This window comes from Benincasa hispida, chromosome 2 (genome assembly GCF_009727055.1).
Source record: "Benincasa hispida cultivar B227 chromosome 2, ASM972705v1, whole genome shotgun sequence".
NCBI classification, from domain to species: Eukaryota; Viridiplantae; Streptophyta; class Magnoliopsida; order Cucurbitales; family Cucurbitaceae; genus Benincasa; species Benincasa hispida.
The window spans coordinates 44,455,347-44,479,666 of record NC_052350.1 but is presented as its reverse complement, the minus strand read 5'-3'; the positions used below and the strand labels follow the sequence as shown (position 1 = coordinate 44,479,666).

Genomic DNA, 24,320 nt, shown 5'->3' with positions numbered 1-24,320 from the left:
ACTTCTCTCACACCATTAAGAAACATACAACACACAATAAATTTTATCCGAGGAAGCACTCATTCTCACCTCCCACGCAATCGAATGAGCCCCAAAAAATACCAAAACTGATAACAAATAAAATTCAAGAACTACTCCATAAAGAACATATCCAAACTAGCCTCAATCCTTGCGCAGTTCAAGCCTGATTATCACCCAAAAAAGATGATTCTTTATGCCTTTGAGTTGATAGCAAGGCAATCAATAAGACTGCCATTAAATATAGAATCCTTATCCCTGATCTTTTAGATCAACTTTGAGTTTCCTTGGTCCTTTTCAAATATTGATCTTAAAAACAACTATCACCAGATTTGAATAGGTTTAAATACTATTTTGATGGGTTTTTTTTGTACGGATGGCCCCTTTTTAGGGAGTCAAATGAAAAATGGGTATATTTTTGAAATTGAATGAAAAGTGGTCTTCTGCTTACATCAGCATCTTGTGAATTTACCCATTCAACCCTAAAAACCATTCGTGCGCTATAATTCATAAGTTTTCTCAATACTTGATACTCGATCCTCGATGTTCTATGCTCTATGTTATATACTAGCTATATGATCCTCGATCCTTGATTCTTTACGCTCTATGTTATATGATATATGCTCCATACTATATACTAGCTACATGCTACTCAATCCTCTACACTCTATGCTCGATTCAGAAGTTCACTTGATGTTCAATGCTCTAATGCTCTATACTCTATGTTTGATGCTCGATCGAAAGAAATGCAAAAAAAAAAAAAAAAAAAAAAAAAAAAAAAAGAAGAAGAAGAAGAAGAAGAAACGCAGAAACGCAGAAAAAAACATAAAAAGAAGAAGAAATGCAGAAAAAGAACAAAAGTAAAAGAAAAAAAATGGAAGAAGAAATGCACAAAAATGCAGAAAAAATCGCAGGAAAAAAAGGAAGATGGAAGAAGAAGAAACTCCGAAAAAATGAAAAAAGAATGCTGCAAAATGAAGAAAAATAGAAGAATGCATTTGGGGTTAAAGGGGTAATTTCACATGGTGATGACATAAGCAAAAGGCCAAAATTCATTGCTTTTCGAAAAGATACCCATTTTTCATTTTTTCCCTTCATTTTGGGCCATCTATGTCATTTTCCCTATTTTGATTACATGTTTATTTTAGTCCATATACTTTCAATTTTGGTTCATTTTGGTCCTGATATTCTTAAAATGTTTATTTTGCTCCTTATACTTTCAACTTCAATTCATTTTGGTCCTTGATAATTTTGGTTCCTTCATTTTCATTTCATTTTTTACGAGATCAAAATGATCACTTTTAGAAAGTTCAAGATCAAAATGAACCATAGTACAAGGACCAAAATGAACATTCTAAAAGCCAAAATGATCAAAGTTGAAAGTATAAGGACTAAAATGAACATTTTGAAAATACATGGACCAAAATGAACCAAAACAAAAAGTATAAGAACCAAAGTAGTATTTAGCTTATGGTAAATCAGGAGGAATGTCAACAATGTGGGACGAAAGCAAACTATTAGTCACTGTAGTTCTTAAAGGCAGTTACTCCTTATCTATTAAATGCAAAACTATTTGCAGGAAGGTTTGGTGGGTGACAAATGTATATGGTCCAACAGATTACAAAGAAAGAAGATCTATTTGGCTCGAACTCTCCTCCCTTTCAGCCTATTGTTCAAAAGCTTGATTGTATGGGTGGAAATTTCAATATCACCAAAACAATTAGAACCAAGCGAAGGTTTCAATATCTCCGAAACAATTCAAGAGCGATTTCCAATGGGAAGGATGACAAGAGGAATGAGAAAGTTCAATTAGTTCATTGCGGAAGTAAATTTGCTAGAAATACCATTATCCAACGGCAGATTTACTTGGTCAAGAGAAGGAAGGGTGGTTTCACGCTCAATGCTTGACAAATTCCTTGTATCAAATGAATGGGATGAAGCATTTGAAAACATTAGAGTGGTAAGGCAAGTTCGGATCTCCTCTGATCATTTTCCCCTTTTGTTAGAAGTTGGCTCCTTTGAGTGCGGCACGTCACCTTTTCGATTTTGCAACAGTTGATTGTTAAACAAATATTGTTGTCGGATTATAGAAAGATCTCTAAACACGGGCAATCATCAAGGATGGGGAGGATTAATCTTCAAAACGAAGTTCAAAGACGATATTAAAAGAATGGCATTATGATTTTGAAGGAAAACAAAAAAGGAGGAAGAAAAGTTGTTAAAAGAAATTGGCAATGAAGAGAGCATTGCGGAAATACCTGATTCTTCCTTGTTAGAACTAGAAATGAGAGTGTCTTTGAAGGCTGAATTGTTGTATTTATACCGTACAGAGGAAAGGAATCTAATCCAAAAGAGTAAGCTTAATTGGCTTAAATTGGGAGATGAGAATACGAGGTTCTTTCACTGCTTTCTTGCAGCAAAAAAAGAGGAGAAATCTGATATCGGAATTAACAAATGGTCAACGCATCCCAACAAGTTATTTCCACAAAATTGAAGTTCTAATCATAGACTTTTATAAGTCCCTACACACGAAGACTCCTAATGCAGGCTCTATCCCAATCAATCTGGAATGGTCCATTGTCTCGGAAGCTCAAAACACTTGGCTGGTTTCACGATTCACTTAAGGGAAAATTCGAAAAGGTTTTGGGGAAAAATAAAGCTCTTGGCGTAGACGGATATGCAGCAGAGTTCTTCATCAAATTTTCAGAGCAGATTAAGTATAATTTCAGCAGTCTATTTGATGAATTTTATGAAAATGGAAGGCTGAATTCCTGTGTAAAGGAAAATTTAATTTGTTTGATCAAAAAGAAAGAAGATGCTGTCATGGTAAAAGTCTTTAGGCCCATTAACCTTACCACTTTAGTGTATAAGCAGGTTGCAAAGTACTTGCTGAGAGAATGAAAGGAATTATGCCTAGCATCATCGCCCCCACTCAAAGTGCATTCATTGAAGGCCGTCAAATTCTAGATCCAATTCTTATAGCTAGCTAAGAAGTAGCGGAGAAAAAGAAAAAAGGATGGATCCTCAAATTAGATTTGGAAAACGCCTTTGACAGAGTTGATTGGGTATTCCTAGAGAAGGTATTAAAAGGAAAAAATTTTGACACTCACTAGATTACATGGATAATGGGTTGTATCAAAAACCCAAGATTATCCATTTTCATCAATGGGCGACCAAGAGAAAGAATCTTCGCTTCTAGGGGAATAAGGCAAGGGATCCCCTTTCACCTTTCCTTTTTTCTCTTATAAGTGAAGTGTTGAATGGTCTTATTTTAAGACTTCATAAGAAAGGAAAGTATGAAGGATTTATAGTGGGAAAAGAAAAACTTCATGTTCCATTACTTCAATTCGCCGATGATACTCTAATCTTTTGCAAAATATGAAAGACGAGATGATAGAAAAACTACGGAAAACAATTGAACGTTTTTAATGGTGCTCCAGGAAAAAGGTCAACGGGGAGAAATCAGTCTTATGTGGGGTTAACATAGATGAAAATAAGGTACGTTCTGTTGCATCTTTGCTGACTTGTAAAGTAGAGCAGTTACCTATGATATATCTTGGTTTACCTTTGGGAGGATACCCTAAAAAAGTATCCTTTTGGCAGCTTGTGATTGATAAAGTCCAAGGAAAATTAGACAAATGGAAGAGGTATAACTTATCCCACGGTGGAAGAATCACGTTATGAAAATCAGTTCTGTCCAATCTTTCCACTTATTACATGTCCACCATTTTAGTGCCAGAAAGGTGATTTCAACGTTGGAAAGAACCGTGAGGAAATTTTTTTGGGAAGGACATAAAGGGGGAAAATTGAATCATTTGGTGAAATGGGAGAGTTATTAAAACTGAAAAAGATGGAGGCCTAGGTTTGGGCAGTTTAAAAATGAGAAACTTCGCTTTGCTTTCTAAATGGGGCTGGCGTTTTATGAATGAGACAAATTCTCTCTGGTGTCAGGTTATAAGAAGTATACATGGGAGCAGCCCCCTTCAAATGGCATATGGCTGGTAAGGTGTGCTCTAGTCTTCGTAGCCCGTGGATTAGTATCTCAAGATCTTGAAGAATTGGCCGTTTTCAGAATTGGGAATGAGTGCAGAACAGCCTTTTGGACAGATCCATGGTTAGATAAAACTCCTTTGAGCACATGGTTTCCACGGCCTTTTAAGGTTGCCCTCAATCCTAAAGGTTCAGTTTCAGATCATTGGGATCCCTCCACATCATCATGGTCTATATTCTTTTGTAGGTTGCTGAAAGAGGAAGAAATTAATGATTTTCATAAGACTATGGCAATTATTTCGGACAAAAAAACCTTAAATATCCTGGATAGAAGGATTTGGTTATGGGAAGCAAGTGGAGTCTTCTCGGCCAAATCACTTGTTAATCACCTATCTTTGGCCTCACCCATAGAAAACTAATTGGAGAAAAGCATTGGAAATCCAAAGCCCATGGCGGGTGAACATCACGGTTTGGTTCATGTTAGTTGGGAATTTATATTGTGCCTTAGTCATGCAAAGGAAGCTTCCATTCCATTACCTCTCTCCTCATATTTGTCCACTGTGTTTGGCAGACCATGAAGACTTACAGCATTTATTTTTTGAATGTTATGCTAAAAAGTGTTGGGATCTGTTGGTCTACTTGTTTAACCTATGTTGGGTATTTGGTTGCATTTTTAGTGACAATGTTTCGCAGATTTTGATTGGTCCAGCTCATAAGAAAAGACCAAAATTACTTTGGAGTAACGCAGTTAAAGCTTTGCTCACTGAACTATGGTTTGAACGAAACCAGCGAGTTTTCCATAATAAAGCTTCTCCTTGGTTAGACCGATTTGAATTTGCTCGGCTGAATGTGTCCTCATCGTGTACACTTTGAAGAACTTTTGAAGATTACTTTATTCGAGAACTAACCTTGAATTAGCGGGCATTCATTTCTCCATCCTATTACACTATGATCGTTCTTCAGTTTTCAGAAAGCTTGCTGCCAAAGATTGTTTTTGCAGTGAAATTAGTCATTTTGTTTTGTATTTGTTTCTTCTCGGCTTGGGTGTCATTTTCTCTTGTAATTGTTCTTGTACCTTTGACATTTGGGCTGGAATTTGATTTTGGTTGGAATTCTGATTGTAATCCTATAGTCTTTATTGAATACGATGAGGGTGCTGAGGGGGTGTCAACCTAGTTGAGATGTCCAGGTGCACCCTTCGATCCTTAGGTCTTTCTAATTTAATATCATTATATACTTTGAACATTAATCTTGTTTCATTATCCTAATGAAGAAGTTTCTTATTTCAAAAAAAATAATAATAATAAACTGGAGGATGAAGGTAAGTCATGCCTTTTGAATTGCCCAACACACCAACCATGACATATTAGTCTATAGAAAGAGTAACGAAGATCGCAATAACACTTATACAATATCTCCTTCATTCTTACTTAAAATGAAATTTCTATAAGTTTAAAAATTTGAACTTTCTTGTCTAAAATAATTATTTTTTGGGGTTTGTTAGAAGCGTAAAAGGGGTGGCTGTTCACCCAAGAAAGATGGTAGCAATAAAAGATTGGCCAGTCTCAAAAGTACTCACGGTATCAATGTTTATGGTATTAGCTTCCTTATATCGCAAATTTATAAAATGTTTCAAAACGATTGCAAAACCTTTTAAAAAAAAAAACTTGCTTAAAAATACACTAGCTCAGGTGCTCTTAGAAAATCACTAATCATGGACCTCTAGGGGTGTTCACAGTTCAGCTTGTTTCTATTTGAGGCCCAAACCAAAACCAAAACCAAACCAAAGTTCGCTTTAGCATTTTACTTTCTTTTTTTTTTTAAACCTCCCCCCAAAAGTATCATCATTCTTCTCTCTCTCTTGTTTATGCATCTTCGTCAACTCCATCTTCATCTCATCTAACCATTGGTTCACCATTTTCACCTCTGGAAGCACTTTGTAATTCAATGACATGACAATAGAGCATAATCATCTTCGTGTTCTCTTTCTAAGCTTTTTATAAAACTTTTCTAACCAAGATATTTGTTTGGATTTGGGAGCATTTATCTTTTCTGTTTATTCATGAATTTTAGGATGGATATTTTATGGTTTTTAGCAGTTTTATGTCTTCTTTTGAATATTTTGTTTCCTCGTATTTTAAGCCATAGTCTCTCTTTTCATTATATCAATGAAAAGTTATGTTTCCTTTCAAAGACAAATAGAGCATAATCAATATTTTGGAGCTTGCTGACAACAGAAACACAAACAATGGTGATGGCGGCACAATAGTGGTGGAGGCAATGGTGGTGGGGCTACAATTAAATGTAGTAGGAAGTGGGAGATTTAGTGAAGAAAAAAGACGAAAAAGATTGCATTCCCTAACAGCTTTTGATCACATTCCTTAATTACAAGATCATGGCATATCACTTTTAGAAGATTGTTAAAAGATGCTAAAATTCTAGATTTCCATCCATTAATGGGTGTTGCTTAGACTCCAAACAGATTGCTTTTTCTCAAGATAAAAGTTGGGCTTTGAATTCACCCAGAAGCTTTTCTGTTAACTCTTTATCTAAGCATTTAATTGCTACCTCTCCTTTAGATAAGGAAGTGTATCAGGCACTTAGGAAATCCAAAAGTCCTAAGAAAATTAATATTCTTGTTTGGACCACCCTCCAACATAAGCTGCAACATCATTATCAAGATACAATGATACAAAATATTCAAAAGAAAATATAAAAACTGCTAAGTGGTTTTTATTCTCAATTTTCCAGATTCAGTGGGTCTTTGGTAAATCTTTCCACAGCAACATATTAAAGCTTTTGGTTGGCCCTTCTTTGGCTTTTAGCTCTCAGATTTTATGGTCCAATGCAGTTAAAGCTCAATTTTTAGAAATTTGGTTTGGACACGATCAGAAGGTCTTTCACAATAAGTCACTTCATTGGTTAGCTCATTCGGATTCTACTCGTCTTCTTGCATTCACTTGGCGTTCTCTATCCAAAGTTTTCTCCAATTATTCTAATTAGGACATTAATTTGTATTGGAACGCTTTTATTTTCATGGTTTAATCTTATTGTATCTTATTTTTTATTATGATTCTTGTATTTTGAGTCTTAAATCATCGATTGATCCAATAGCTTAAGCTAATAGGAAAGGCAGATTTAATATTAAAACATCTAGCATTCCCCTTACTTATGGGCTTAAAACATGTAAAAGATACAAAAAGTGGAAATCAATATTAATAAAGAAAGAGATAACATTGCAAGGATTTGAACCCTCCTTGACCACCACCTTTGATACCGATAGACCCAAAAGCTTAAGCTAATGGGTAGCTAATGAGTGAAGGCAAATTTAATATTATCTCATATCATCTAGCATTGAGCAATAGACTCTTCCTAAATTAAGGAAAAATCATGTTTCCTTTTCAAAATATATATATATATATTGCACGTAAATAGATTTTAAGGATAACTGGGAAAAATGCACCAATCACCACCCATACACTGACTTTCATAATTTGGATGGCTTCTTCTTCAAAGGTGACATGGTTTGCATTCCTCATACCTCTCTTAGGAAATTCATTATTAAGGGAATGCATTCTGGGAGTTTAGCAAGCCACTTTGACCATGATGAAATCCTCGAAGCTTATATCAAATATCGTCTTGCCCCTCTTTTATAATTTCACTTGATATAGCAACACAATTTTATATTTGTGTTTCGTGTTGTTTTTTTTGTGGTTGGGAACCTAATGAAACATTAGTCGATCCAGATCAAATAAATTCAGATACTTACTTGATAAAATCGGTAGTCCTCTCATACATCCCACGTCCAACGTAGTACCGTTCCTAGTAAAACAAATTCAGAAGCCAAAAAAAAAAAAAAAAGTTATAGATTTAACAAAAGAACCTGTGTCAACTGAAATTGAGAGGACCACATTACGCGAGCAGAAAACAACAAATAAAGCAAGCATAAGAGGGTGAAACCTGACGCATCCACTTGATAAAGCGAACAAGAGGCCACCGATCACATTGATTTGTTAAAAGATGACAAGCAGGTATACGCATGAGGATACTGAGACAAAGCTGCACACCACCATATATTCCAATCACAATTACATATAGTCTGAACATCACTCTTTCTGCATTTGGTTTACTCCCCTCCTGAAGAGCTTTCCTGTAACAGAATAGATAAAAATAAGACTAAACGTCTTGTGGAGAAAACAAGACAGCAAAAAGATTAACGCAAGAATACATACACATAAAGAAAGGTTATCGAAGCTGATGCAATACTGAACCAAAGAAAACGCAGAAAAATTCGAGAAACAGCAAGACGCCTTGAAGTAGAGTATGCACCATACATCATTAGGATATCGAGAACACCTGGGTCAAGTACATGCAGTAGAATAGAAAATTGTTAGAACAACAAAGAAAGTTATTTCAATCTATTGCACACAAGATAATTGAACACATCAGCTTCAAACAATTCCAGTAGAAACAACTAGAACAGCACATACTCTCAATAAACTTCATTACAACAAATGTCGGACCAAGACTCAGAACTTCCAGCAGTGTCTTTATATTAAAGCTTCCATCGTTAAATGCAACTATGGTCAGAGCCTGTAAGAATAACAATGTGATAAATAATAATTAAATGAACTTCCAGCAGGGTCTCTCATTTCTCACTTATCACCAGCTTCCCCTTTAAATGAGCATTTGGAGAAAGCTTTGTGGAAATCTAAGAGTCCTCATTGGGTGAACATAACGGTTTGGATTATGCTATTTGGGTATTTAAACTGCTCTTCTATTATGCAAAAGAAGCTTCCTTCACATTGTTTGTCACCACACATTTGCTCTCTCTGTTTGGCAGCCGGGGAGGATTTACAGCATGTGTTTTTTGTATGCAGCTATGCTGAGAAGTGTTGGCACCGTCTTTTTGCTTGTTTTAACTTAAGATGGCCTTTTGGGAATGATTTTCGTGAGAATGTTTTGCAGATTCTGGTTGGTCCAAAGCTCAAGTCATCCCCAAAACTACTTTGAAATAATGCGGTCAAAACCTTGCTTTGCTGAAATATTGTTTGAAAGGAACCAAAGAGTGTTTCATGAAAAGAACACTCCTTGGTTAGATCGGTTTGAGGCAGCTCGGCTTAATGCTTCCTCTTAGTGCACCATTTCCAAGTCTGCAAGTCTTTTGCAGACTTTTCTATCAAAGATCTAAGTCTAAATTGGAAGGCTTTTATTTTTCCAGCACATTAGCTATAGTTTAGCAATTGTTTCTAACTTGGCATTGTAATGGAGGACATATTTCTAATATTATCATTGTATGTCCGGTTGGTGATTTGTATTGGAGATGATGGCGATGCTAAGGGCGTATCAACCTAGTTGAGATTCCTAGGTGCACCTTCTGATCTCTAGGATTGTTTTGGTTGTTGGTTGTTGTTCTAGTTTTTCTCTTGATGTATGTTTTTTCATTATATCAATAAAAAGCCTTGTTTCCTTTTCAAAAAAATAATGATAATTAAATATATGAAAGTACAGATATCCCAGTCCTAATCCTTTGGATTAGATTTCTAGGATCACCATCTCTTTTGTCATTTAGGCTAGGGGTGAGCAAGCAAATCCAAAAAACCGAGTCAAACGACCAAAACCAGCCGAACCGACGACAGTCGGCCGGTTTATTAGTATGAGCCGTCGATGGTCGGTTTTATTGTGTAAAAAACCAACCAGTCCGCCGGCCGGTCAAGGAAACTTTCAATTTCCGACCACAACCGGCTGACGCTATTAACAGTATCAAAATAAAACCCTCCCGTGGTGATTGGCTTCCCAATGCATGCAGACCATGGGAAGACGATCTCTTCCCAAGGTGAGTTTCATTTAAAATATATATATATTAATTTTATTTTGTTTTATGTTATTTTATTTGTTTATTTTATTATATGCTTAAAACATTTTTATTTTTCTAAACTTTCCTTTATCACGTTTTTTTCTTCTATGAGTTGAGTTCTTCCTCATTTCTTTCTTTTTTTCAATTGCTTCTCTATTTGTTCTTTCCTTTTTCTCTTCTTCCTTTCCTTTCTTCTCTGTCCTTTTCTGGTTTGATTTTTTCATCTTCTTCCCCATTTGTCTTTTTTCTTTCCTGTTACCTTTTTCTCTGTTTTTTCCTTCTAGTTTCTTACATTCCCTTATCAAAATCGTGAAAAACGACCAAACTCAACCGACCGTTAATGTATTCAAGACCGAGGGGAACCGACCGCCCGAAACCAATTAGTCAGTGGTCGGCACCGGTTTGAGTCCAAAACCGACGTCAACCGACAGATGATCACCCCTAATTTAGGCTACACCACATAAACAAAAACAAAAGAAATTTCCCAAGCATCAAGACACAGGTTAGCAAATTTTAGTTATCAGGACTAAGGATAATAAAAAGCATTTAAAAAGCCCATATACCTGGAACATCATAACCAAAAATATCCATAAACGATGGAAACTATGATAAAGATGAAGAAAAGTCCGATGCTCAACAAATGACGTTTTCCCTTGATGACGACTTCTACCAAGCATATTCTGAAAAAGAAATAATAATGATAAGGAAAGGGAAAATTACTCAACATTCTCGTATGAGCACATCACAAAGAAAAAATTAAAGTACTAAACATGCCATGGCTAATGCACCACACTGAAGGCATGAAACCCAATATCACGTGGTTTTTTCCAATATATAATTTCATCAGGAAACTAAACATTTAAATGCAAAATAACCCTCACAGAAAAATAAATAAAATTAAGAAACTAATTTTCAGTTATAAAAGAACAAAAATAAAAGCACGACCGGTAAAATGTTTGTTAGCCAACAAGTACCTTTTGTTCATCAGAATCACGATAGTTCTATTAATAAAGAATAAGATATATGTACACAAATAGAATTTGGCTGTGATAGACAATGACACCAGTCTCTTGCTCAACCAGAAGCTGCGTTCAACCCGATGCATTTTTTTTTTTCAAGAAACAATTCCTTTAATGGAATTGATGAAATTACAAGAAAGGCCAAGCCCCAAGCCAAAAGAAGTTTAAAAAAACCCTTTAAATTGGCAGCAAGAAACGTAATGCTGTAGTTACAAACAGGAGGTGATAATTTACAACATGGAAGAGCTGGAAAGGTAAGTGATTCAAAAAGACCTATCAAAACAGTCCCATTTTTCGTTGAAAATCCGATGGCTTCTCTCAAGCCACTACGACCAGTAAAAAGGATGACTCATAAAACCAAAGGCTATGGAAGTACATAATTGAACAGAGAGAATTGATCTTCAACAACACTGTGAGCATTATTGGTAACAGAATTTGTTAAAGCTCAAGGTGCAATGGTCTTCTGGAGCTTAAGCGCAAGCTTTTTTTGTGTTTAATTAGGATAACAATAATCTTAATCATCTTCCATTTCTCCTTGATTAATTAGGACAACAGTAACCATAATCATCGACAATTGCATCAATATAGACCAGGCCTAAAAGCAACAAAATTTCAAAATTAGGGCAAAGGGTGAGGGTAACAAGCCTAAAAGTAGCCTACTCAAATGAACCACCAATAGTTTGATATTTCTCTAAGTTGGAGGGTAAAAAATTGTATATGCACACAGGACCACCTAAAAAGTTGCATATCGCAATTCAAGAATTCTTTGGGTTCAAGAAAATAATATAGATTCAAAACCCTGAAAACCACCTGCTAAATCAGACTTTTCACTCCCAAATGTTTATGAGAAAACAACAATCTCACGTAAGGAATTATACAGCACAGAAAAATCTATCTTCGCCAACTCAAACCAATCAGTACAACAAATAGTTTATAAATACCACAGTATAACTGAGTTGAAGGAAAAAAGATAAAATAATAATAATAATAAAAGAAGTACAAGAAGAATGATAGGTTTTGTTAAAATTAAGCAAAGCATGCAAACCACCTTCGACTTTGGTGTTGGCTTTTGGAAAAAAGATTTGCCTTTATGCCATGGCCAACTGAGTTCAAAGCATCTAAGCGACCTGATAAAAAAAATGGACAGCACTCCATAACTTCATCAGTATGAACTGTTCATTACAAATCAAACATACAGCATTTTGCAACTAACCAGAAATACTCGTTAAAATCGTCATAGTTTCTCCATGCAGAATGAGGTGCCCGCCCATTATTATTGTTTGCAGCTTCCTGAGAATTTAATAATTAGGCCTTATCAATTGGCAGCTCAAGAAAGCAGACTAGATATTCAAGGAACATACTTCAAATATAAAATTCAATTGTCTTTTCTGTGATTTTGTGAAATCCCACTAAAGCGCGTTACTTCAACAATAAACAGGGAGAGTACACCTCCATGAAATTGGAAACCAGTTCTTTAACTTCTGTAAACTTAGCACCTTGAAACTAACCTTTCCATTCCTTTTTCCTTGTTTGAAGAAAACAGAAACTTCTTAAAATGAAAGACTACAATAATAGATGCAACAACTCGCAAAAGAAAAGAGAAAAAAAAAACCCCCGAAAACAAAAATGGATTAAAAAGAACCCCAAAGACCCCTCCATACATAAAGATCACCCACGGAAGAAAAATAAAACCAAGAGAAAACACCAAAGAATTAAACTGTAGCTGAACCACGCCTATCAGAAAATTTTCACCTTTTGAACTCCATTTCTCAAATTTTAGCAGAAGATTTCCAGATGCCACTCGAGGTCAACTACTCATATGGACACATTCACTCCTAATCTTTTGAGAAAAGAAAGAAAAAAAATCCTACTGTTCCATTAGAAATTTTAGGAGACAAGAAATAGAAAAGAACATACCGCAGCCAGAACCTCATAAAGAGGACAGATAACTTGATCAAGGAAAGAAACACCATCTTTAGACTCGCAGCTCTTAGCTGGCTGCGCAATCTGATGCCTCAATATCTCATCCATTTCCCGAACCATCTGGATACAAATTTAAGGGTAAGACAATGAAGCTCATGGGAGAAGATAAAAATTACATAACTACAAAATATAAAAAATCATCTAGGGAACAGGTGTGGAAATGGAGACATCCAAATACATGTGCAGCACACGAAAAATGGTATTCGTTTTTAAATTTTCAAATATGTTCAGAACAGGTCAAAATGGGGAGGCACGTGGACACATCAACCTGAAACAAATTTGATGAAAGAGAAACAAGCACATCTTTTAGAAAATCAAGCTAGTCCATTACTTACCTTACTACTCTCCCCTCTCATACAAGAACATTTTGTGGAAAATCAGGCTGTAATTTAGTGATCTTATTCAGCAATTATTTCCTTGTATATGCTTATAGTTCTCTTCCGGTATATATTTTTTGAAACAGAAACAACCCTCTTCATTGATATAATGAATGAGACTAATGCTCAAAATAGAAGGTAAGGAATCACGGAAACAAAAAGGGACTAAAATCAATGCTCAAAGTACAAAGTAAAGAACCAAGGAAACAAAAAGGCCCTAGAACCAAAATCAAAACACTAGGGATCAGTAGGTGCACCCAGGCATCTCAACTATGTCGACACTCCAATAGCATCCTCCATCATATCCTAATTTTTTTTAAAACGGAAACAAGCCTCATTCATTGAATTAATGAAAAGAGACTAATGCTCAAAGTAAAATAAAGAGATACAACGAAACAAAAAGAACCCAAGGATCAGGAAGTGCATCCGAGAAACTCAACTAGGTTGACACCCCTAAACACCCTCATCATGACCAAGCAAACTATTCAACAGACAAAGCATTCCAAAAAGAGCAAATACAACTCAACAAAATAAAAGGACAATACATCACAACTGTAACCCTAGCTATAAGAAGAAGTTACAATAATCTGGAAAGATAAAAGTACTCCAATTAGGACAAATATCTGACATGAAGAAGACTTCAAAAGATTTGGAAAGAGAGCACCAAGCAGAAGCGTTCAAGCGAGCTATTCCGAGTTGATCTAATCAACCAAATTTACTATCTTGAAATACCCTTTGAATTCTTTCAAACCAAAGCTTCTCAAGCAATTCCTTAGATGCATTAGCCCAAAACAACCAAGGGCTCTTCTTTAAAGCTGGACCAATAAGAATCTGCACAACATTATCACTGAAGCTGCTGCCAAACACCCACACAATATTGAAAACAGAGAACAACCAACGCCAACAACCTTGCAAACATGCTTGAACAAAAACCAAAAATGCCGTGATAATCCAGCAGAAGCAACCAAGACAATGAGAGGGGGGGGAAAGGAAAAAGCTCTGCTGAATTATTGCAACTTCCCTCAACGACCCCATCATATCCTAATACAAACTAACTATCAATGTAGTACATGAGGCGATCCAAAAAGAGACAGGACAAGTCAATAAAGACAACATTATGATGAAAAAATGAAAGCTATCCGATTTGGACATAGATCTTGAATGGAAAATTTTGCAGGAAATGCAGGACATGCTTCAACAGTTGAGGCTCGATAAGAAGAAGATTGGGAAGCTTTTGAAAGCCAAAGATGAGATGCTTAAACAGAAGGATGAAGAGCTTAAAACGAGAGATAAAGAACAGGAAAAGCCTCCACATCGAATTGAAGAAGTTGCAGAAGTTGAAGGTGCAGGACATGCTTCAACAGTTGAGGCTTGATAAGGAGAAGATTGGGAAGCTTTTGAAGGCCAAAGATGAGATGCTTAAACAGAAGGATGAAGAGCTTAAAACAAGAGATAAAGAACAGGAAAAGCTCCAGATCGAATTGAAGAAGTTGCAGAAGTTGAAGGAATTCAAACCAACTATGAATTTCCCTATGATTCAAATATTGAAAGACAAGGAACAAGATAAGAAAGAGAAGTAATGCATAGAAAAGAAGAGACCGGCTCCACCTTACACCTTATAGTGCAAAGATCAATGGAACAAGATCAAGAAGAAGAATCCGAAGGTGGAGTTTAAGGAAATTTCAAACATTTTGGGGGCAAAATAGAAGAGTGTTTCAGCAGAAAAGAAGAAGCCAGATGAAGAGAGGTATCAAGCTGAAAAAGAATACTATTTGCTAATCACTTCTAAACAGAAACGTGAGAGTGAGGCGATGAGGTTAGAAGAAGAGCAGAAGCAGAAGACAGCCATGGAACTACTTGAGCAGTACCTTCAATTCAAAGAGGAATCAGAGAAGGAGAAAAAGAAGAAGAAAGAGAAAGATCCATTGAAGCCTAAACAACCCATGTCTGCATTCTTTCTCTTTTCAAATGAGAGGCATGCATCTCTTCTTGCTTAAAACAAGAATGTTCAGGAGGTAGCGAAGATAACAGGGAGTGGGAGAAAATGACAGAGGAGTGGAGAAGTCCTTACAAAGAGATGGCAAAGAAGAACAGGGAAAAGACTTACAGGAAATGGAAATTTCCAAGCAGAAAAAGGAGGAAGAAGCAATCCTGAAGAAGGAAGAGGAAGAGCAAATGAAGGTTCAGAAACATGAGGCTTTACTACTGCTAAAGAAGAAAGAGAAAACTGTAACAATTATAAAGAAAACAAAGGAGGAGCACGGAAGAAGACTGTTAATCATAATAAAAAGCCTCGGAAAACATAAGCACAAGGGAATCAAACATATCAATTGATCGTAAATCTAAAATAACCAATTCAAAGTTTGGAATCAAAGGCCTTGGGATTGAAGGGTTGTGTGTCCAACATAAACTATCAACAAGTGAGTACTTGCAAAAGAATCTCACCGACTCACGCCTATGTAGAATGTAAACCAAAACATCAACCATGCTAGCCATACTAAGAAGAATCCTTCACAAACTTCAAATCAGTAAAGCATAAGGATGACTTTAATCAAGATCAAAGTAAAAAGCGAGACAAAACCAAGCTCGCAACATCTAAATCTCCTCAAACATCAATCAACACCACCACAAACACCAAACATGTTAACACTGTCAGACGAAGCCAAAACAAATCTCCAAAAATGACCGGAACAAAAAAGAACTCAATCCACAAACTTGATCTTATGAATCACCCCAATCTTCAACATTGTCTACATTGGAATATAACAAAAATAAAAGAAGAATAAAGCTTTCTGCCTACTCCTCGGGAAAGATGAAGGTAATCTCTTTAAATTGCATACTATACACCCCTTGATTAAAGAGGAAAACCTTTTTCAGTTGGGAGTTCGTAACAACTAAAGTTCAATCCTCACCTATATCTTCTTCACAAAGACTACTATGATGTTGAAAGTCAATTTCCACGCTACTTACAAAGCTACACTAACATCATATATACAATCCAAGTCCTCAATATAGGGAGAAAAGATCATTGTGGGGTGAGTTTTTTTTTATAGAAACAACTACTTTCATTGAGAAAAATGAAAGAATATACGGACATACAAAAAATCAAGCCCACAAAAGAACCCCCTAGAGAAAGGGTTTCCAACTAAGCAACATATTACCTATGGAAGATAATAAAACCTTATCAAAGAGTGAACCATTGAGCCTAATATTACAGTGTTCCCCACTTAGGTTATGTGATGAATCCTGAGGAAGTTCTTGCTTTGAGTTTTCATACAAAGTTGTACAAGCTTCTTCAACGATATCGCCATTAAGTAGGGAGACAGTTGGATCTTGAGTACACTAAGGAACATGGTCTTTTTTACAAATGTAAGATTTAGTGAAGAATTCACAAAAATGATCACTGCTTTCTTTGATCCTCTTTTATTCTTGTAAATGCACTTTGTTGTGCATATTTGCATTAAACATTACAACTTTTGATCCAATAACTTATTCATTCTCGATTATAGAAATTCTGCACCATTGAAAGATCATTTTTAACCTCCAAACATGGTTAAAATAATTAAAAGAAAACAAAAGACGGCGGCAGAAAGCAACTACATCAGATGGCGACAACGACGAAGAAGACGACTGAAGCGACGTGAAGGTCTAGGCGGAAAATCTTTTCCTTTGAATGAAAAGACTTTGGTATATAGCGATTATGAAATTTTCATTAAATTCTGGATGTGTAAAACTGTAACCCAAATTTTTCATGGTCAGGTGGTTAGGTCTATTCTCTAAGGGTTGTTTGGATGGGGCAATTTTTCATTCCAAAAAATTAGATTAGATTAAAAAAGTGTCACAAATCAATCCAACCCATGAACATAATTTATAATTACGAAAGAAGCCTTTGCAAGAAAATAAATACTGAACATAAATTTATTTCAAGTCGTATGTTGGATCAACTTCAAGGTCAAAAATAAAAGAGGTGAACATAATCCAATAAAATAAAAATTGAAGTCCACAGTTACATACATGGTGAAAGATGTAGCATAAGCATTCGGGAAGAAATCTGACGTTGGATGCTTCCCCCCATATCAGAAAGTACAAGGAAATAAATAGTAGCTTTTTTTCCTTGCTAACAGCAGACAAACTGCAAAATAAAAAAAAAAAATAGAATACTTGTAATAATTTTTTTTGGAACTGAAATAAGACTTAAGACTCCATTCAAAAAAAAATTCTTCTACGAGGAATCAAATTCACAAATTCATTGTTGAAAAATAAAAATATGAGATAAACTTAAGACTCCATTCAAAAAATAACAAGAGTAAGTTACAAAGACCAAACCTGCTCCAAACAGGTTGAATGCATAAATATTCACACCATTTAACGTAGTTTTCCAGAGACTTCTTAAAAACACCCTCCACAGCAGCTTCGTCCAATTTCTGAAGCCAGGAAAAATAAAAAATAAAAAATAAAATGAGAGCTCTAGAAAATAGATGTACATTTCATAGTTGAGCATCTGTACATTAATAATTCACATGAACTAAATTTATGGAGGATATTAGTTTGAGCACTAAGCACGGGTGCTTGTGAATCCATTCAGTGAATAGACCTTTTATTTGTTAGAAAGAACATAAAAGCGAGAGCTAAAAGTTCTGTAAACTCAGAATTTTTTTGGTTGTTACTATGCTGTTTGCTCATGACAGCCTAGTAATGGATGAAATAACTCCCCAATGTTTAATATTTTGGAAAATGAAAGCTTTTTAGGTAATTATCATTCGAAAATTCTAATGATGTGGAAAAAAGCATTCTCGTCCAGATTTAAGTGAGGGGTATGGAGGTTGGATCCCTATTAAGAAGTAACCTTTTCACTTGTTGGGAACATAGCACTTTTGAGGCAATACACAAATACCTTGAAGGACTTGTTAGTATCTCTTCGAAAATTAATCTACTGGATTGCACTTAGGCTTGCATAGAAGTCGAGAAAAAAATTTGAACAAGAAACAAAACTTTCCATCGAAATAATGAACAGAGACTAACCCTCAAATGATACTCCTGAACTTCAAAGGTTTCATTAATACCCTTATCTCCTTTCAAAGGTATTCAGAAGTCAACCCACCATTATCACAATGGAAATAGATAATATTTCAGCAGATAAACTTAATTTGGAGGTATTGTCAATGTTACTCGATGGGCTCCAGAAAATTTTCCAATAGGAAGCCAAACTAAAGGAATGATAAATTTTAACAAATTCATCAATAATTCGGACTTTTGGAGACGCCTCTCTTTATTGGCTGGTTAACTTGGTCTTGGAGTTTTTAGAATTCTACTCATTCCCTTATTGATAGATTTTCTGTCTCTAAAGAATAATATCCTTGGGTCTCAAAGCAAGCTACAACTTTTTCCGGATCATTTTCCTCTATTTTTGGAAGCTGGTTAAGTACAGTTGGGTCCTTCACTTTTTCACTGTAGTTGGTCGCAACCCTTATGATTGAGAATTCTCTGGTAAAGATCACGTGTTTGGGCCGACCATGTTATGAGTTCTAATCTCAGAAAGATAAAATATGTATTTAATTGCTGGTTTACTGGTTATGAGGTCAATCAAAAAACAAAAAGGAAACGAAAAGAAAAATCTTTTTGCTGAGCGCTTGAGTCTTTTTATGCTAAAGAAAATTCTACTGAGATTTCCAAATCTCATTGGAACGTATTATTGGATAAGCTATTAAAGGGGAATTCGTTGAGTTATTTTCCACAGAAGAAAGGAATCCAATTAAAACATATAAGCTTAATTGGTTGAAGTTAGGAATTGAGATTCCCAACTTTTTTCATAGTTTCTAGGCGGCCAAAAAAAGATGTTTTGGATTACTGGTCTTTTATCCAACAATGGGTTGAGGCACTAAATGTGAAAGTTTGGGCTTTTTCTCATTCCTTATTTCGACTGTCCTCTCTGCATGGCGAATAATAAAGGGCTTCTACATCTTTTTTTTAGTGCTATTATTGGTTGTATCCAATTGTAATGGTTGTAATTATTTTATTTTACTTTATTGTGTTTCATTGCATTTTAAGCACTAGTCTCTTTTTATTTTGCATTTTGCACTGACCTTATACTATGGAACACCAAAGCAAGTCTATTCCTCCAGTTTCATTATTCTTCTGTTCCTTTTTTCCACGGTAGCCTTATATTATTAATGAAATGAGACTAATTCTCAAAAAACAAACTAAGATACAATAGTACAAAGAGCTACAGGATCAGTGGACACATCCATGAATCTCAACGAGGTTGATAATCCCATAGCACTCTCATAATGACCAAATACAAGAACCAAGTTATCACCAATGGTGGACAAAGGAATACAAAAGAAAAGGGAGAAGTCTTTACAAGGCCCAATTCTAGACCATGTGCACTGACCTTACACTATGGAACACCAAAGCAAGTTTATTCCTCCAGTTTCATTTTTCTTTTGTTCCTTTTTTCCATGGTAGCCTTACACTATTAATGAAATGGGACTAATGCTCAAAAAACTAACTAAGATACAATAGTACAAAGAGCTAAAGGATCAGTGGACACATCCGGGGATCTCAACTAGGTTCACAATCTCATAGCACCCTCATAATGACCAAATACAAGAAACGAGCTATCACCAACAATGGACAAAGGAATATAAAAGAAAATACTAATATCCAACAATACAATTCAAAAATATCTTCAATACATCAATAATTCGAAAAAGTAAAATTAAAGCGCTCCAATGTAAGGCACAAGACTTGGATGGAGAGATCAACAAAAGCTTTGGAAAGAGTACACCACGAGGAAACACTAATCCAAGCAACTTCAACACGAACTGTCCAAGTAAGGACATTCCATGAAACACCAAAGTCTTGTGTTTAGTAATTAAAGCAAGTAATTATACTATGGAACACCAAAGCAAGTAATTATTCATTCACTTTCATTATTCTTCTGTTCCTTTTTTCCACTAACTCCGCTCTTTCTAGGCTTCCAGCAGACATACACTTAATTTAGGGTCAACTTTCCTCTAAAGACTCTAAGCCTCTCTCTGATTCTCTCTTACAAAATTAAATCCCCCATTCCCTCTCAATCTCTCGTTCTTAAGCCAAAAATTCTTTTATGCTCTTCTAAATTTTTGTGGTTTTCAAATATTCTCCTGTCAGAGAGCACCAAGAAGAAGCACTAATCCAAGCAATTTAAGAATAAATCTTGGATGGAAAGCTCCACAAAAAAAAAACTTGGAAAGAGAGCACCGAGGAAGAAGCATTAATCCTAGCAATTTCAAAATAATCAATCCATGCCAATGATTTATTTTGGAAGACTCTAATTTCTTTCGAACCAAATTTCAGTAAGGATTGCTTTAATCATGTTGGACCATAACAACTAAGACTTTGGCTTTAAAAAAGGACCAACCAAATCTGAATAACATCATCTTCAAACTCCTCATAAAAACACCCACTAAATATTAAAATGGAGAGCATACGACCCCACAACATCTTGAAAAGCTGCAATCAAAAAAATGGTACAGAAGATCTTCACCATTTTCCATACAAAGAAGACAAATAGAAGGTGATAAACTGTGAGAGGGAAACTTCCTTTGAAGAGTGAAGGAGCAATTCAAAGTTCCAAAGAACGATATCCAGTTAAGAATATTAACTTCACAAAGGCTCTTAGAGTTCCAACGAGCTTTAAAAACCACCAAATCCAAGGGATGAGAAACCTTCAAATGATTAGAAAGAGATTTTACTAAAAAAGTTCCCAAAGGCTTCAAAGACCAACCAAATACGTCGATCAGGTTGAGCAACCACCATTCTATCATCCTGAGTCTTATTTTTTAAAAGGAAACCAATCTTTTTATTAATGCATAAAAAGAAAGTACAAGAGATGTATACTTGAAAGAGAACGATACATGACTCGGGATCCGGAGACGCACCCAGGCATCTCAACTAGGTTGACACCCCCTTAGCGTCCTCATCACATTCATAATAACTCAAACACATCGGAATGAAAAGATCTTACAAAAAGACTGAATACAAAGAAGAGGGTGAATCCTCCTTCTAAAAACGTAATACAAGGCAAAAGAAAAACAGGAACATAAATCTAAGCTACTTGAATCCTCTTGATTGGAGAGGAGTGACCCTTCACTTTAAAAATCAATCAATCTGGGTGGATGAAAGCTTGCCAATTTAGACGGATGTTTTGGAGAGAGTATGCTGCAAAATATTTAGAAAGAGAACACTATTGGGAAGCATTTAGTTTAGCAGCCTCATACGAGTGAACCAAGGATGTTCTTTATCTTGGAAGACTCTTTGATTTCTTTCAAACCATATTTCAACTAGCAAGGCTTTTACTGCATTGATCCAAATCAGATTTGAGGTTTTTTTTTAGGATAGGACCTATAAGAATCTGCTGCACATTGTTTCTAAAAATGTTGTCGAATGACCAGCTCATGTTGAAAGTTGTAAAAAGGGCTCTCCAACAGTTTCTGGCATAAAGACAGTCAAAGAACAAATGTTGAAGCTCTTCTCCTTCTGATTTACATAAGACACACTGATTGGGAGAAAGAAAATGGGAAGGCAGCTTGTGTTGCAAGACTGAAGAGCAGTTTAGAGCTCCAAAAAGCATGATCCATACTGTAATGTTCACTCTTCGAGGGCTATTGGACTTCCATAGAGCTTTTTGTAGGCGAATGTCAAGAGGTGGGTCCAAAGCGAGATGGTTAGTTAATGATTTTACCGTGAAGGATCCACTGGCTTCTAAGGACCAAGTACGAGAGTCAGATCTGTTTGAAGGCTCCTTGTTGGACACCAAGGAGAGCAGATTCTGAAAATCTGAAATTTCATCTTCTTTTAAGAGTCTTCTAAAGAATAAAGACCAAGAATGAGTTTGAGAATCCCAATGATCCAAAACAGAGCCATTTTGGTTGGAAGCAATTCTGAACAAGGAAGAAAAACTGTTTTTGAGGGGAGTATTATCAATCCAAGGGTCATGCCAGAAAGCAATGCTGCTGCCATTTCCTAGATTGAAGACTGCCAATGATTCTACTTTCAACCAAATTTGTGAGATGCTGATCCAAGGGCAACGAAGACGGCAAAGTGTCTTCCCAGAAGTGTGCCAATCACTAATATTTCTGCTGTGAATACTCTTAACTTGTCTCCAAAGAGAGGAGTTATCTTGCATAAAGCACCACCCCCATTTGGCTAGAAGAGCCAAGTTTCTTCTTTTTAAACCTCCTAGAGCCAGACCACCATCTTCCATCTTTTTAGAGACAATTTCCCATTTTACCAAATGATTTAGCTTCCCACCTTTATGTCCTTCCCAAAAGAAGTTTCTCATAATTCTTTCTATATAAGAAATTACCTTTTCTGGCATTAAGAAGGAAGACATAATAAATTGGTAAATTTGAGAGAACTGAATTGCTTAAAGTTGCCTACCACCTCTTGAAAGGTTATACCTTCTCCATTTGTCTAGTGTACACTGAAGTTTATCAATAACCGGCTGTCAAAAGTCCACTCTTTTTGGATATCCACCCAAGGGAAGACCTAGATACAAAAAAGGAAGCTGCAAAGTTTTACAACCTAGCCTTGAGGCTACGGCTTCTTGCTTGGATTCTTCAATGTTGATTCCACAAATGGCCGACTTTTCCCAATTTATTTTCTGTCCGAAGCACCACTCGAATAGTGCAAGAGTTTTTCGAAGAGTCTCTAACATTCCATCATCATATCAACAAAATAAAAGGGTGTCATCTACAAATTGAAGAATGGAGATATGGATGTTATCATTTCCTATCACAAAACCTTCAAACAAGCCTTTTTCATAAATTCTGTTGACCAGAGATGTTAGGACTTCACTAACTAGGAGAAAAAGAAAGGGAGAGAGTGGGTCTCCTTGTCGAATTCCTCTTGTGGCCATAATTCTTCCTCTAGGTCTTCCATGGATGAATATGGAAAATTTAGGATTGGATATGCAGTCCATAATCCAAGAAATCCATTTTCCTCAGTCTGATTGGAATGCAATGGTGATTGTCCAACGTTGGTGATTCAGGTCAGAAATTCGAGAATCCCACCAAGCATCTCTCATCTAGCTGTTCTATTAACCCTCTCTCTAATGATAAAGCCATGTTTTGAGTTTATGGTGCAGAATTATCTCATAACTGTGTACAAACAGGGATTGGATCACCATAGACTAATGGAAACTTATGTTTCTTTCTCCATCCTTGCCCTCACCATTTCAATAGCAAATGGTCACATCAAATGTTGGATGGATTGATGTCTTTCATCTCCCAATTATTCACCGGACAGAAACCATCTTCAGATATATTGGTGCATGTGTGGCGATTATCTTCATCCATCCAATCAAATGGAAACAGGTTTCTACCTCTCCTTTGCACGTTTAAAGTTAAAAGAAAATACTAGAGGCATCATTCCGTGTGAATTGACATGGAGTTGGCCGACGTCGAAATCAACATTAGAATCCAAGTTGTGGTTGTCGAAGCACAAGGCTGACAGAGAGAACCAAAACCGTCACAAGAATTAGCATTAAACAAGACGCTGAGTTTGCCTTGATTCGCCGGTTGAATCAAATCATTTAAATTTGCCCCCTCACTCTCCATATTTAATGCATCAATCAAATATCCTAAAATAAAGGAGCATCCAAATCTACAATCTATCCTCTCTCCTTTGCCTAATCCTTCGGTGGACCCACCAAATAATTCATTAATTCCCCCCAATTTAGCTGAAAAGCCGAGCTCTTCCATGCTAATCAAATCCACCCCCACCCTTCAGCTTTCAAAACCAAAACCCTAATTTAGTCAAAAACTCTAGCTCTACCTTACTAATCGAATCAATCCCATCCTTCAGCCTCCAAAACCAAAACCCTAGCCCTAGAAAATCGGCTTCTCCATCGTTTACACAGCCGTCTCTCTCCACTTTCACTTTTGGAGAGGGACCAAAGATAGGGCCGAATCAAAACCCTAGCCTTAACAATTCGGCCTTCAGTGACCATTGCAATTAAATCCTTAAATTTTCAATTTTAATATCGAACCTTTAAAATTATATGAGTGTTAAAACTAACTAATATAATTGTAT

General features: G+C 36.0%; 1 protein-coding gene and 1 pseudogene across 2 annotated transcripts in view; one reads left to right on the top strand and one right to left on the bottom strand.

Annotated features, from left to right (window-relative positions):
- LOC120070710 (callose synthase 9-like) overlaps positions 1-24,320 on the bottom strand; it is a 90,840-nt gene that overhangs the window by 50,640 nt on the left and 15,880 nt on the right. For both annotated transcript variants that reach the window (XM_039022559.1, XM_039022558.1), the window contains 10 exons: positions 17,571-17,668; positions 17,259-17,376; positions 12,802-12,927; positions 12,098-12,174; positions 11,933-12,011; positions 10,429-10,545; positions 8,499-8,601; positions 8,241-8,364; positions 7,969-8,158; positions 7,778-7,830 (listed from right to left, as the gene is read on the bottom strand). In XM_039022559.1, coding sequence (XP_038878487.1) covers positions 7,778-7,830; positions 7,969-8,158; positions 8,241-8,364; positions 8,499-8,601; positions 10,429-10,545; positions 11,933-12,011; positions 12,098-12,174; positions 12,802-12,927; positions 17,259-17,376; positions 17,571-17,668 — 1,085 coding nt within the window. The remainder of the gene's footprint in view (positions 1-7,777; positions 7,831-7,968; positions 8,159-8,240; positions 8,365-8,498; positions 8,602-10,428; positions 10,546-11,932; positions 12,012-12,097; positions 12,175-12,801; positions 12,928-17,258; positions 17,377-17,570; positions 17,669-24,320) is intronic.
- LOC120070795 lies at positions 12,934-15,578 on the top strand (annotated as a pseudogene).